We start from the raw sequence: 15,549 nt of genomic DNA, 5'->3' as shown, positions 1-15,549 counted from the left end.
CTAAAGCATATGCTGGCGCCGTGCGGACGACGGGTTATTTCGGATCTTTACCCTAAGCATAAGAAATCAGAACAAATCAAACTTATAAGTTCTACACCATCGTGTAAACAGAAGTCCCATGTACTCATTAGAAATTGGGACTTCCAGATCTGATGGGTGGTGTTTCCAGGCAGATTATCTCAGTGTTTCTTTTTCTATATTTTTTAATATCTGTGTATATGAAGCTGGCTGGTGGGCTATACAGTATTCTCTCTCAAAAACTCATCATATATGCTTGGCAGCAGTGACACTAGCCTTAAAGAATGAATAATTGACATACTAAATTAGAGGCTGCGAAAGGAAAATAGATCTGATAAAGCCGTTTTTTAAAGCTGTTATGCCCAAACCTACACACAGCCCCCCCTTTCCCGGTAATGCGACCATCTTAAAATTGGCAAAGCAGATTTGATCACTGTGCTTGCGTTTATCCACTAGATGGCATATTCTTTATACCAAATGTTAAAGCAATGCCTTTTCTCCCTGCTATTTTGCAGAGAATTAACAGCTACAGTGGTACCTTGGGTTAAGAAATTAATTCGTTCTGGAGGTCCGTTCTTAACCTGAAACTTCTTAACCTGAGGTACCACTTTAGCTACTGGGGCCTCATGCCGCCACCACGCAATTTCTGTTCTCATCCTGAAGCAAAGTTCTTAACCCGAGGTACTATTTCTGGGTTAGCGGAGTCTGTAACCTGAAGCGTCTGTAACCTGAAGCGTATGTAACCTGAGGTACCACTGTATTTAAAAAATGGAATGAAATCCTGTCTTCCATGCAGGCTTCTGGATTATACAGAGCTCTGCACCAAACAGAATCAGGAGAGTGTTAAATTATCCTGCTGTTGTTGGCATCCATCTGTCACAAGAGACAATGGAGTGCATCTCTGGGGACGAAGTCAAACTGCTGCGTTAGCAGCACCAAAGTGATCTCCTTGGGGTGCAAGCCTGGGCAGTGTGTATGGAGGTCCTGGGCTGCCCAGATGATAACACACACAACCCTTGGCCTCGCTGATGTGGTCTAAAGGAAAGCAGAGCAATACGTTTGGCACCAGCTTGGCTGCAGGAATTGCCCAAAGGAGGTGTACAAGACACCATCCAACAGTCTTAGGGATTCCACTCCATATTTATGTAGGGTTTACTCCTTAGCCTTCTGTTGTCCTGAAGATATCCCACAAGGCAGCAGAGATTTGGATCAGAGCTTTCCTTCTCCTAGATGGGCTACCTTCCCAGGTTGACGAGCCCCATCTGCCCCTCACTTCCCTCTACAGCACGTGCAGAAATCACCTTCTTGACTCTTGGACCCGCTATTAGTCTTGTGTGCTCAATCTGCCAGAGCTTGTCTTCGCATGCAGGGGAGGTTCCTAACTCATGGAGGGTTTGAGACCCATCGGCTACCCTCACCTGGTTTAGCCGGTTTTGTCCATCTTTCATCCCCACCCTGCACTCAGCTCTCACTTGTAGCTCTTAGAAGCTGCCAGCATGTGACACCAGCACCAGCCACATTCCAGGAATGAATATTATAGATTTGTACTGTTTCAAAATAAACCAGTGGTTAAAAAATAATAATACTCCAAACACTGTAGGGTTTGTTTGTTTTGTACAGCAAATATAGAACTGTAGAGGATGAAGAGTAGCAACACTGCAACATCATATACAAATGTGATTACTACTCACTAACAAACAAAATTGTTGATGCCTTAAATACATAAAGGGTCTATCACAGTAATCTGTATAGAAAAAGAACTGTGTTGAAACAACAGCAAGCCACAAGCCTCATCTTTTCTTAAGGTGCTGTACAGACCAGAGAGAGGACAGGAATATCCAGTACCTGGTTTGTTCCCCTCAATTCACTGAACTCTAATTCACTGAAGCTGTCTGCCTGAGTATGTACAGACCTTAGCTTAAACTGTAGCTTCTGTTTTCTAATTGGATGGAAGTTGATTTGAAGGAAAGCACATCAAACAGGAGTAATCCTCTAGAAGCTATAGGATGCCTAAGGATTGTGGCTAACGTAATGTGTACTCAGCTTCAAACACCAATGGTGGGAACACGCTGGAGTCCATAGTAACGTGTACATGACTTTAGGCTGCAATCCTATGCAGACTATCCTGGGAGTATGTTCCACTGAACTCAGTGCGGCTTATTCCTGAATGGACATGCATCAATTAAAAAAAAATCATGACAGTTTGCGTAATTAAAACAATAAAATTAAACAGAACCAAAAAAAAAGCCTCAATAAAGACCACACCATATAAAACAGCAAATAAAAGGCTTTAAGTGTCTTAAAACCAGAACTGTTAGGGAAAATTGAAAAGGCCTAGGATCTAACCTTCTGGAAAATTTCATTAAGATCAGTCATGTAGTTTAAAGATAACTGTTATGTTTTATCTCCCATTGAATTTCTAAGACAGCCATAAGCAGTCAAGCACTAGTGCTTTGAGGGGACACATTAGTCCAAAGAGCGTGTGTAGAAATAGCTTTTATAGCCAGGATAGAGATAAGCAGCTCAGAATGAACCCTGTTGTTTTGTTAACTCCTCAGAAAACACTCAGCTGCATTGCAGCAAGAACAACAGGACTGCAGTCTGGTATCAATACAATACCAAAGGCCTTCTTCAAACACATTATTGTACAGCATGCGTTGGATTAGGCTGCCCATCATCTTTTCTCTGGATGATCTTCATGTGCCTTAAACCAGAGGGGCAAGTGCAACACATAATTTCTTCAGTTTATCTAAAGCTTTTTAAAAAGGCAAATCCACCCATGAAACAGCAAAACAGCTATGGTTGCTTCCACACAGTGTTTCGTTTGGAAAAGCCTTCATCCAGTCACTTTTTATGGAGAATCCAATCAAACAATGATTACACAAATATGTCTCTACGTATTCAAAAATATAGGGAATTACCCAAACTCTTCTCCAAGAATAGTATGGTCCGGCTGAGGACCCTTTGAGGTGAGACCAGGTGAAAATGTGACAGCTGTTCGTTTCACTCAGCATCTGCATACTGCTGCTTCTTTAAGGTGTCTAGGGGTACTTCCTTTTTGAATTTATTTTCACCTAAAGATGAAGAGAGGATACCAAAAGCAAGCAGAGAATGTTTCCTTACAACTAAGCAGAGCACAGATGTCAAGAAATGGTAAGTTGCTTGAGTAACTGAATCTAATATACCATAAAGGCTTCTTTCCGAGGGAAAGTGACTGTCTTATTGAAAGGAGGCATGTCGGAAGTTTTCCATTTCAAAATTTCTTCCAATTTGTTCAGTTGGCTTCTGGATCATTCCACTGAATTGTCACAGAGCATGTGTGCAATCTCTTCTGTCAGACATGGGGGGGCTATTACCATCATTCAGAATTGAAACCGATGCAAACCAGCTCATAAAAATTATTTTCTGATAAATGTTTTAGAATGCATTGTTATCTATATTTTTACCAGTGCAAAGGCAGCAGACACCCAGAGGAAGTTAGCTCCATAAACTCAACATTGTCCAATTCCCCAGCAAAAACTGGCCAGTGTTTTCACCAGTGTCCACCACAATACGGGCCTGATACACGCCTCAGTGCAGGATAGTGGTTAGAATAGCATTCAGTATACCTCAGTACCAGTTACTGAGGAACACAAGTGCGAGAATGATACCTTGCTTCCCACAGGCATCTGTTAACAGCAAAACCAGACACCGTCATCTGCCCCAGCTGCAACAAAACATGTCTCTCCTGTAGTGTTCTCTACAGCCACAGCAGGCACTCTGGCTCTCCAATGGTTTGACTTTACCCTTGATGGCACACTCTTTCATTGTCTTTCAAGACAGATGGATGCCAACATGCTGTGTCATGCTGAGCACACACACGAGAGAGAGAGAGAGAGAGAGAGAGAGAGAGAGAGAGATGCAGCATACAGATATAGGGATATTGATGTCTGATGATGTACTCTTGGGCTATGATCAACAAAGCTGCCTGCAGTTTTGGTTTCTCCTTTGTCAGCATGGCTATGGGTGTTGTCACAATGAGCTTCTGCATTTCAAAATTCACCTCTAGTTTATTGCTTCTAGGTCAGAGGGCATAGGATGGCAGCCTGAGATTCTTAGATCAGGTATGCTGACACCAGGTGATTCATCTCTGTTTTAATGCAAGGCGTCTCTGTTAGATTCAGCAGCAACTTCCTCTTCATCTTTTTTGAAAGCCTTGGTAGCTGCCTCTTAAGTGCCTCTCATCATGTTTACCAAAAGCTCCCTGATTTTTGCATGCACAAGTTAACTAAATGAGGCCCACTTGAAAAGCGCAATTTGAGTACTGACGAGCATTTCGCATTTTGCGCTGGCAGAATGTATACTTTTGAGGGTCAGCGAGGGCACAGGAGTAGGTACATTACGTCTATTTTCTAAATGAACCAAGGCTGGCAATATACAAGGTAGGGAGCTAAAGAATGAAATGTCACTTTGGTCCGGACACCATCACATCACCCCAGAAGCTGATCTTTGTCATGCTAATGGGTGACTGGAATGATTGAAATACAAATACAACAGCAGAAGAGAAAAAATAAATATCACCACAGGGCACAAAAGGGTAGAAATAAAATTGAGGTGATTGTGTGTGTAACTGAACCAAATAAATCTATGGATACACGCAGCAATAATGGGAATTTAATGTTGCATCGGGTCAAGTGAAGAGATAATAATCACTAGGCTTTTGTTTAGCAAATTGCAAAAAAAATATTTCCCCCCTCTTTCTAATGGCTTTTGGTGGCAGGACAGCTGACGTTATTGGACCCCCCCCCCCACTTTCCAGTCAATAACTGCAAATCAAAAGACCTTGAAACAATGCAAGCACTATGGGCCCGCACGGACCGGTGGGTTTTTTTGCAGTTGTATCCTACAACATAGAATCCTAGAATCCTAGAACTGTAGAGCTAGAAAAGACATATACAGTGGTACCTCGGGTTACAAAGCCTTCAGGTTACAGACTCCGCTAACCCAGAAATAGTACCTCGGGTTAAGAACTTTGCTTCAGGCTGAGAACAGAAATCGTGCTCCACTGGCGTGGCGGCAGCAGGAGGCCCCATTAGCTAAAGTGGTGCTTCAGGTTATGAACATTTTCAGGTTAAGAATGGACCTCCAGAACGAATTAAGTACTTAACCCGAGGTACCACTGTATAGGACTGAGCTCTTAAAGAATGACAACACCCATAAAAATACAGAAAACAAGTAAACAAAAAGTAGGTGGAGTTCAGACTTGACAAGAGAAATGGTATCTACCAGGAGCAGAATGTAAAGAATTGTCTTTTTAAACAAAAAGCCTTGCAATCAAATGCAGAAGAGAAACTCATACTAGGAACAATTTGCTGCTACATCTCACCCCAGATTCCTCTTTCCAAGTGGATATTTTGCAGCAAGCTTTCCTCAGCCCCACCCAGGCAGGACTAAAGCCATGCCTAACAAGCCATTTCACATAATGCAGGTCACACGGCTGTTTGTTGGCAGAGAGTGAGACCTGGGAATGTCAGAGGATGTTTCATTCAACTACTGCTAACTCTCCAGGGCAATAAAGGGGCAACTCAGCCCCATAATCCCCACCTCCCACCCTGAGGAGCAGCTCTAGGAATTTCAAAATAATGACAATCACCATCATGCTGATTCACATAAATATTGCTCAATGAACTTAGGAGGAAAAGACTGTGCGGTGCCAGTTTGGAGGATAAACAGAGAGCAGCAGACAATGTGGAGTCAGCAGCCCTGAACAGCCACAGAAAAAAACTGCATGTGACTGATTCTGGGCATGGCCATCTGCAACGGCAGAGGGTCAACTCATATTCAGTCTAATAATTACTTCCTAATTCAGATAGCGTTGTTTTTTTAAGAGACAATTTATTTAGACCACTTCTATACCACTTAATGTATAAAAAGATAACTCTAAGTGTTGTACAGAAAGGAGCTTGTATTGGAGAGCTGATGCAGTGTGTGTGTGTGTGTGTGTGTGTGTGTGTGTGTGTGTCCGTATATAGTATAGGCTCCATTTTCCTCAGAGACTGCGGTCACTTCCAGATGGCCTGTTTATTGAGAATTCATGATTTGCTTGGACAGATCCTAAATGCAGTTCTCCACATTTCTGCAGCAATCTGTAACTAAAAAAAAAAAAGTCCTCATAAAACTTCGTTAGGACTAGTATACACATTTTCAGGACTCAGTTGTGACTAATATACACATTTTGCAAGACATTTTCTCCAGTATGGTCCATTTCTGCATGTTATTTTCATAAGCGTAAACATGTTTATAAAAAACATTTCCCTACTATATGCATCTTTGCTTGGAGAACTGCATTACAGAATTTGGAGAAGTGTGAATTTCAAAGCACACTTGCCCTTTTGTTTGCGTGTTGATTCAAAGTACGCTACTTAGGTGTTTGCTCATCAAAATGCAAACAAAATCAAATTTCCACCCCACCCCTACTTATGAGTAAAGTATACTGCAACACTGCCAAGATCAGGCTACGGGAGTTGAAGCCCATGAGGACGTGAATTTCCAGCTATCTCCAGAACCGACTTCCTGGAAATTCCTCCTGGGACCTATTTAAGGCCCTAAATGACCTTTAAGGCCCTAAATGACTTGGTCCTCAAATATCTGAAAGAATGGCTCCTTCTAGACCAGACATCCCCAACCTTCAGCCCTCCAGATGTTTTGGACTGCAATTCCCATCATCCCTGCTCACTGGTCCTGTTAGCTAGGGATCATGGGAGTTGTAAGCCAAAGCACCTGGAGGGCCGCAGGTTGGGGATGCCTGTTCTAGACCAACCTGCCCAAAGATCTCCAGGGGAAGCCCTGAAAGTGGTTCCTGCATGTAATGAGGTTTGTGGTGAAGGCCTGCTGGTGAATTTTCTTTGCAGTGACCTTTGGAACGGCCTCCCTCTGAGGAGTGCCTCATCCCCACAATGATTTTCATTTGGCACCCAGTGAAGACGTACCTCTTTGCCCAGGTTCTTTGGGCAGTGTTGAAGTGAATTGGGCACGCTTATGTTTTTGCTGCCACTATTATATTTCATTTGTGCCTTCTTGCTGTTTTACATTTTCAGTTTTTGAAGTTAGTGGCATCAATGAGTCCCATCAGCAGAAGCTCTGTAGAAGGACTTCTGCTTACACATCAGGGTTTTTCCCCCTCCTCCCCCCACTCCGTTCCCCACAAAATTCATAGAATCCTAGAATTTTAGAGTTGCAAAGGACCCTGAGGGTCATTTAGTCCAACCCCCTGTAATGCAGGAATCTCATCTAAAGCATCAATGACAGATGGCCATCCCACCTCTACTGAAAAACCCTCTGATGGTTCAAGGGGATCAGGAAAGCCACTGGAACAGGACTGAAGAGGGAGAAGAAGGGGGTTGTTCTATCAGGGCAGCTGAAATGTTTCCTTCTCACAAGTTGAAAAGCCTAACAGTGTGTGTGTGTGTGTGTGTGTGTGTGTGTGTGTGTGTGTGTGTATTTCCATTTCGGAACCTATGGTTGGATTAGAAGTATTAAAAATATTTTTTTCAATTAAAAAATCCCAGTCCACCATCAAGATTCATCTGTCATTTTTTTACACACCTCGTACTACAAATAGAAGCTTTAGGATTTATGAATATAGGAAGCTGTGCTATACTGAGTCAGATCACCTAAGCTCAGTTCAGTGGTGCCTCAGGTTACGAACTTAATTTGTTCCGGCGGTCCGTTCTTAAACTGAAACTGTTCTTAACCTGAGGCGCGCTTTCGCTAATGAGGCCTCCTGCTGCTCCCGCCGTGTGATTTCCATTCTCATTCTGGGGCAAAATTTGAAACCTGGAGCAACTACTTTGGGGTTAGCGGAGTTTGTAACCCGAAGCGTTTGTAACTCGAGGTACCACTGTATTGTCTACACTGTCAGTGGCTGTCCAGGTTTCAGGCAGGATGTCTTTCTCAGCCCTACCTGGAGATACCAGAGACTGAACCTGGGACCTTGTATGGAATGCAGATGCCCCATGGCTGAGCAATGGCCCTTCTCTAAACATCAGAACCTGAGCAGTAACTGATGTCTGCACCCAGGGGCCAGTGTGCACTCAGACTGAAACCCCATTACGAGGGTTGCCATATTTCAAAAAGTGATAATAAAAAAAAACCATCATGAATTTCTTAAGGAAATTTGCCAAAATCTACACTTTTGACGTGGGTTGTCGTACGTCTGGATTTCCCTGGACATTTCAGCGATTTCCACCAGGACACTGTTTCCAACGGGAAATTCTGGACGTATGGAAACCCTACCTTTACCACCCTGAAAGAAAATGAAGCTTGTACAGGCTTGTATTTAATGCAACGGCACAGGGTAAGAACCCTGTCAGTTCATGAATTTACGCTGGAGCAATTAGACTTCCCTGCTCTCCTGCCCGCCCTGCCCCCGGATTTAGGGGTGTGTGACCATTTCATCCACACTGGGTATCAAGGTAAGAGGGCACTGCAAGGAATGCTGCAACAATGAAAAATCAAAGAAGATGAAAGGCAGCTGGAGGGTAGGATTTGGCGTTGCACAGAGGGCCGCTGAAATTTAAAAACCCAAAGTCTGCCACTGCCCCACACATGCTGAGGAAGATGAACTAGAGGCCTGGTGCAAGGCAATTTACTTTGTTCCTGTCTGGCCTGGGCTGCCTTGGACCATTTGCAATCTTGCCACTCCTCCACTGCATCTCATCCTATGGGCTCTTGTTAGCATTTGAAGATTTGATTTGCAAAAAAAAAAAAACTGGCAGTCTTCACATAAGACGTCTCAGTGGTGTAACTAGCAGTGGAGACCAAGGGGTCTCACCCACAGAGCTGCTACATAGATGGCATTTTGTCTCACATAAAGCACTTTGCCAAAGATCGAGATATTGGAGGGTCACAGTACAAAGCTCACAGAAAAGGACATTTTGGAATGCTGGGAATGAACAAAACCATGCTAGGCATGATTAGGGAAAGGATTGGAAGGAAGGAACCAACACGTCATTATATAAATTTTTGGCTTCGGGGCCAAATGTGGCCTTCTAGTTCTGTCTGTTCAGCTCTCAGGGCCCTTCCCAGGAGCCATGCTGCACACTCTCTTCAAGGGCTTTTGCCTGGCTGGAATGTGCCCTGGAACTGTGATGCTGCCTCTTCCTTCCTGGATGGAGGATGGTGATACATGCATGAGTGCATATATATATGAAACCTATGGCTTTTGCATGACTGGCAGGTAACCTGCTGTAGAAGAAGAAGAGTTTGGATTTGATATCCCGCTTTATCACTACCCGAAGGAGTCTCAAAGCAGCTAACATTCTCCTTTCCCTTCCTCCCCCTCAACAAACACTCTGTGAGGTGAGTGAGGCTGAGAGACTTAAAAGAAGTATGACTAGCCCAAGGTCACCCAGCAGCTGCATGTGGAGGAGCGGAGAAGCGAACCCGGTTCACCAGATTACGAGACTACCGCTCTTAACCACTACACCACACTGGCTCTCTGTACACAGGAACTGCCCACCTTTGCCTCTGGAATGTACAGTTCTATTTGCCTTACCTTTTAAAAAAAAATAAAGCCAAACCTAACATATTTTCAGCTGCTTTCAGCCCATTGGTCTAGCCACCTCAGTACAGTGGTACCTTGGTTGTCGAACAGCTTGGGTGTCAAACAAATTGGCTCCCAAAAGCTGTGAAACCGGAAGTGAGTGTTCCGGTTTGCAAACATTTTTTGGAAGCCGAACGTCTGACGCAGCTTCCACAGCTTCCGCTTGAGTGCAGGAAGCTCCTGCAGCCAATCGGAAGTCGCACCTTGGTTTTCAAACTGTTCCGGGAGTCGAATGGACTCCCGAAACGGAATAAGTTCGACAACTAAGGTACCACTGTATAGTGTATCCTGACTGCCAGTCTTAGACAGAGGTCTTTACTACCTGGATATCCCAGGGATTGAACTTGGGACCTGATTGTGTGGGGAGTGCAGGTGGAGCAACATTTCCCTACGAAGAAAGTCTTAAGAAGTGGTGCTTTTGTTCTGTTGTGAGCACCGGCCCCCACTTAGGTACGTATTCAGGACAGCTCCATGCTGGGCTCAGGCTGAAGGCTTCATGAGACCCTATCTCAGAAGTTACTATATTTGCAGTCATCCTCAGTCAGAGCCTTAAATAGGAGCTGTGACTCTGTTTTGGTAGCTAGCTCTGCATTGGCCGTTATAATTCAGCCACAGCTAGAGGGACACAGGTTCCCGGATTAAAGGCCTGAGAACCTCTGCTCAGAAAGGAGTTACAAACTTGACTATTGTGTGTCTTCCTCTCACTCGCTCTAATAAATAAATAAAAAGTCAGACTCACACATTCATTATTATTTTTTTAGATTAATTTTGCTATTGTAGTTGAAGGGTAACAAGTCCTTCGGTCTCTTATACAATATTCTAACTCACAAAATAATCATAATAATCATAATCTGCGGCGGTAGAAGGGCAGCACCTTTCATTTATCCTTCAGATGGTTTTTAGAACCTAGTGATGACAAAAAGAAAGAAAACTGAGGAGATTTAACTGGAGCTTGTTGCTGGTCTTGGGGTGAGAAAGGTAAGCTCTGATTTTGGTACTTAAAAGAGGTGCACTATGGGTAAGTTGCCACCTCAGAAAAACAGGAGAGAAGGTGTTTTTGTGGTCACTGCTGGAGGAGGCAGGGGATTAAAAGAGTCCCAGGTAGGGGACTTCTCCGTGTGGCTTCCCTTCAGGCCTGCTGTGCCACATCCCCATGATTCCAGCAGTTTTTGTTTCGTTTTGTGTATTTAAAATCAAAGAGTACCACCTAGCCTCAGGAGCTTAAACCCCACACTCTTTGACGGAGTTCTGGAGTGACGCGGCTGAGAAACAAGCTGTCCTTTAAAAAAAGAGGCAAGGGCGTTCATCTTCTCCTTGAGAGGCGAGGCTGTCCAGTGTCCTCGGAGAAGGATGTCAATGGCAAGTGACCAGGCAATGGGGCAGAGGCAGAGGCTGGGCAGGGCGGCTCCTCCAGGCACAGTTCAGACTCTTGTGTGTCTGCAGGTCCGTGAAGGGCCTGAGGCAGAGGCCGCTGCGGAAGTGGACGGGGATTCCTCGTCGGTGGTGTCTCCCTGCTCTTCCTTGTGGAGGCCGAGGCTGATGTGGCTCTGCAGGGCTGCTGGAGTCAGCCATTCCTTGGGCAGGCAGCTTTGCAGGAAGGGAATGCAGGAGCTGAAGTAGGCCAGGCGGTTCACCCAGCGGGGGATTTCCTTCCCACACAGGATCTGGGGGAAATGGACAGAAGAGCGACAACAACAGGTAACCGTTATATCATAGGTGCCTGATGAAAGGTGATTGCTCCTCACACGGTCACCTCCCCATGCCTGTTCATGTGTCCAGGGGTGGGGAGCATAGCTGTCAACTTCTCCCTTTTCTTGCAAGGAATCCTGTTCAGAATAAGGGAATTTCCCTTAAAAAAAGGGAAACGTTGACAGCTATGGTGGGGAGGTGGGAGAGAAGTGATGCCACATATCACTGCAACGTTCTATTTTGGAAGTGAAGCACACAGACCATGTGGAAGTGTCACATAAACTCCGAAAGCAAAGAGGAAAACACTTGGCAAGTTGGCATTTCAACTATTTGGGCAACTTGTGATTGGGGGTGCAGTCAGGTAATTTGAGACTTTGGACTTAATGGTTTCATGGGGGGCACTCTTTAGATCAGGAGATCTAACCTTTGATTTGTAAGTCTCCCCCACTCATAAGATTTTTTTTCTGGACACCTCCCCCCCCCCCCCGCAAGACCCTGCTGACTTTGGCGACAGCAACTGCAAAAGATTTTAATGAAAGCAGACACTGTGCTGGAGTGAGTGGGATGCAGCAACCTGATGAGCATACAGCTTACCCTTCCTGGTCATTAGATCGATCATGTCATGAGCAGAGCGAAGGTAATAACCATAACCCCCTCCTCAGCGTAGCTGCATGGATCAGTTAAGGAATGGGTGTCTGTCTGTCTGTCTGTCTGTCTGTCTGTCTGTGTGTGTGTGTGTGTGCATGTGAGGGTGCTTGTGGAAGAGTTCTATGTCCACCCTTGCAACTGGCATGTGGACTCCAGAAGGTTGGTCAAAGGTGAAAGTGGCCTTCAGGCCAGGAAAGGTTCAGTACTCCTGCTTTAGAGAGTGTGTACTGCTTCTCTTATTTTAAACAGACACTGCTTGCCCTGTTGTGTTAGGCGGCCTTCCTGCTCAGTTTGCTGAGCAGGGCTCTGGACCTTACAGTTTTGTCCTGGCAAAACCACCACTTGCAACCTAAACTGTGTAATCCCCCTATATCAGGGCTCAGCAAACTTTTTCAGCAGGGGGCTGGTCCAGTGTACCTCAGACTTTGTTGGGGGCCAGACTATATTTTGAAAAAAAAGAATGAACGAATTCCTATGCCTCACAAATAACCTGAGCTGGATTTTAAATAAAAGGACACATTCTACTCATGTAAAAACACGCTGATTCCTGGACCGTCCGCGGGCTGTATTGAGAAGGCGATTGGGCCAGATCTGGCCCCCAGGCCTTAGTTTCCCTACTCATGCCCTATATGGAAGATTTCCGGGAAATAAAACATACTCCTCACTTCGTTTAAATACGAACATGCCCACATACCACCAGAATACAGTCCTAAGCTGGATTTGTTCAACATCTACTGCAGGCAGTGGGGTCAAGGAAGGGAAGACCATACACTTCCCTGAAGAGGGAAACAGAAGACCTACAAGAAGTAACAAAACAAACTAGGCAAGTGGCAACAGGCCATAAAATCCATTCTACACGCAAGCTCTAGGGACAGAACGGCCTTCATCTTGCAGCGCTGAGAGAGCATGGCAAATGAGCAGGGGTGGAGAGGCAAGCCCTGCAATGCCTGCTGTGAAACAAGATCCCACAGCGAGAAAAGGGAGAACCAGAAAGCTTCTGAAACCAAGCCAACAGTAGCTGGCCTAGAGACCTCTGCAGTCATCTGGCTTTCTGCTTGGAAGTTGATCTAAAGAAGGTAACATCTCTGCCTGTTCTAGGACTGTGATTTTGTGGAACTAATGTAGGCCTGCCAGATCACCTCCTGGCTGGGGCTTCAGTTTCTATAGAACAGGCCTGAACAACTTCTTAACCAAAGCTAAAGCATCTGACCAGTCATGCCTTGTGGTCTGTGTGACACAGAGCATAGGTCAGAAGCAGAAATACTTCCGAATACTAGTTGTTGGAAACCATGGCAGAGAAGAGAGTCCTCTTGGGCTCAGGTTCTGCATATGGATTTCACACAGGCATCTGGTTGGCTGGCTGCTGTGAGACCAGGATAGTGCACTATATGGGCTATTGGCCTGATCCAGCAGGCTCTTATGTTCTTATTGTGAGGTGTCACACACCAAATCAGACCATTTCTCCATTGAGCTCAGTATTTTCTTCAATGACAAGTAGTGGCTCTCCAAAGTTCCAGACAGAGGCCTAACTTGGCCCTCCCTGGAGATGCCACAGATTTAACTTGGGACATTTAGCAGGAAAAGCATGTGCAACAACATGTCTCAAACATGCCCCCTGGTAAGCTATGGGGGGCTTTGTAGGGCAAATGTTGTGAAGGCCTAGTCTAGATTGTAAGAAGAAGCGCTAAATGGCTTAGAACCAGGTTACCTCAGAAACTGCCTGCTCCCCTACAAAACCAGGCTTGGAGACCTTGCTGTCTTTCCCATCCACATAGGTGGATACAAGAGGCCGAGCCTTCTCAGCAGTGGCCCCACTCAGTGGCAATTCACTAGGCTCCCTCCCTGTCTTTCCGCATTTTGAAGGGAAGCCAGCTTTTAATTGGTGATCACTGTTTTCTTTGGATGTTTGATGATGTTCTTGCTGAAGTTTTAATATTATTGCTTTAATGAGTGCTGTTTTTATGTGTATTCCCCCCCCCCTTACCTTGTTTTTTCACTGTAAGTTTCTTTGATTATTAGTTTTTAAAAGGAGAATGGGTATAAATTCAAGTAGGCTGCTGTGGTGAGTCAAAGTTCTTCAGGCTCTGGGCTCCAAAAATTTAAACCTGCCCCTCTGAATAGAGCAAGGAAGCTTGTCAATGTGAATAACTGCAACTTAACCCAGCCTTCCTCAGCCTGGTGTCCTCCAGATGTTTTAGACTACAACTCCCATCACCTCTGATCAACTCCCATCACCTCTCTGGCCATGTTGGCTGAGACTGATGGGAGCTGGAGTTCAAAACACCTTGAAGACGCCAGGCTGGGGAAGGCTAGTCTAGCCAATAAGGTCTCGGAGAAGCAAGCCTGACACCCTTGCAATATGCATGAGTCCCCACACTTCTGCGATCCAAAGAGCTTGGTTGAAATGCAGTTCTGCTTTTTTATGCATGAAAGTCCTTGAGATGAAGATTTTTAAGTACAGGGAGCAGCTGCAGGATGACAGGGAAGGTAACAAGTGGCTCTCTGGGGAAGGCTTGGTTATAATTAAGACTAAGATTACTGGTGACACTTGAGAATAATGGCTTTGACTCTGAATGGATGAACAACTGTAAGTCATCTTACAGTATGCTGCAAGTTTACTGCATTGACACAAAATGGATTTTCTCCCCCTATCCCAGTAGGTGTTGCTACATGGCCACTGTCAGGACAGCCACAATTAATGGCTAAAGGAGTATTATGATTACACTGTGCTAGATATAAGATGTTATGTATTACGGCTTGGTATTGACCTTGAACAAGTGATGTGGGAAAAGCTGATCTGGCACCTATTGGCCTTGTGCTTACCAAACTGTATTAAAAACAAGGCCTGTAACTCTTATATAGTAATGCAGCCGAAGTTCGGAACTGGAGAGTGCAGAATATGAACTTCCAGACAATCCCAAACTCCCAAATCCAGTTTGGAACTTCCAGATAATCCCAAACTCTTCCAACATTCAGGCTTAGTTCATAATTACATTAGCATCAATCACACTCATTGCTGCAGCTGCCCCCTTCCCTTCACCACTGAAACTTTGCTGGCAGTGGTGGCAGCAATGAGAAAGACTTCTGTGTCAGCTGTCATTAGGCCGCAGCACCATGTTAGGAACCATATCCACGGCGAAATGCCATTTTCCAGGGCTTCTGATTCCTGCCACCACCACTACACCAATGGGACCCAGCACATAATTCCGGGATTGTCCCAGGAATATTGGGCTACTTGGAGAGTATGAGAGGGCCCTCATACAGGATTCAGCTGCAAAAGTGAAAGCTTCCAGCTTGTCTTTTAAAGAGACATTGCACAACAAGGTAGGTGGAAACTGGGTACCAAAACTTGCATGAGTGAAACTGCTTTCTGCTCATGCAAAACTACTACAGCGTAGTATGGCTAGTGCCCATTGAGACTGGCGGAGTGGGAGGCAAGGAGGCCAACAGTAGAAGGCAACAGAGCCAATGACAGCAGAGCCAGCTAATTCTAGTTTTTCATAGAATCAAAGTTGGAAGGGACGAAAAGCACCATCTAGTCCAACCCCCGGCAATGCAGGATACATTTGCCTAACGTGGGGCCCCAACAAACGATCCTGAGATTAAGAGTC

At 45.0% G+C, this 15,549-nt stretch overlaps 1 protein-coding gene across 2 annotated transcripts in view; it reads right to left on the bottom strand.

Annotated features, from left to right (window-relative positions):
• Positions 1-10,254: 10,254 nt before the first annotated feature.
• LOC310848657 (deubiquitinase DESI2-like) overlaps positions 10,255-15,549 on the bottom strand; it is a 47,243-nt gene continuing 41,948 nt past the window's right edge. The window contains exon 5 of one of the 2 annotated variants that reach the window (XM_083748052.1): positions 10,255-11,265. In XM_083748052.1, coding sequence (XP_083604178.1) covers positions 11,023-11,265 — 243 coding nt within the window. In that variant the 3' untranslated portion in view covers positions 10,255-11,022. The remainder of the gene's footprint in view (positions 11,266-15,549) is intronic. The other variant, XM_083748053.1, reaches the window with a different exon arrangement.

This window comes from Podarcis gaigeae (assembly GCF_964106915.1).
Source record: "Podarcis gaigeae genome assembly, chromosome: 1".
Taxonomy (NCBI): Eukaryota; Metazoa; Chordata; class Lepidosauria; order Squamata; family Lacertidae; genus Podarcis; species Podarcis gaigeae.
The sequence above is the reverse complement of the archived record's forward strand: the minus strand, read 5'-3'. Positions and strand labels throughout refer to the sequence as shown.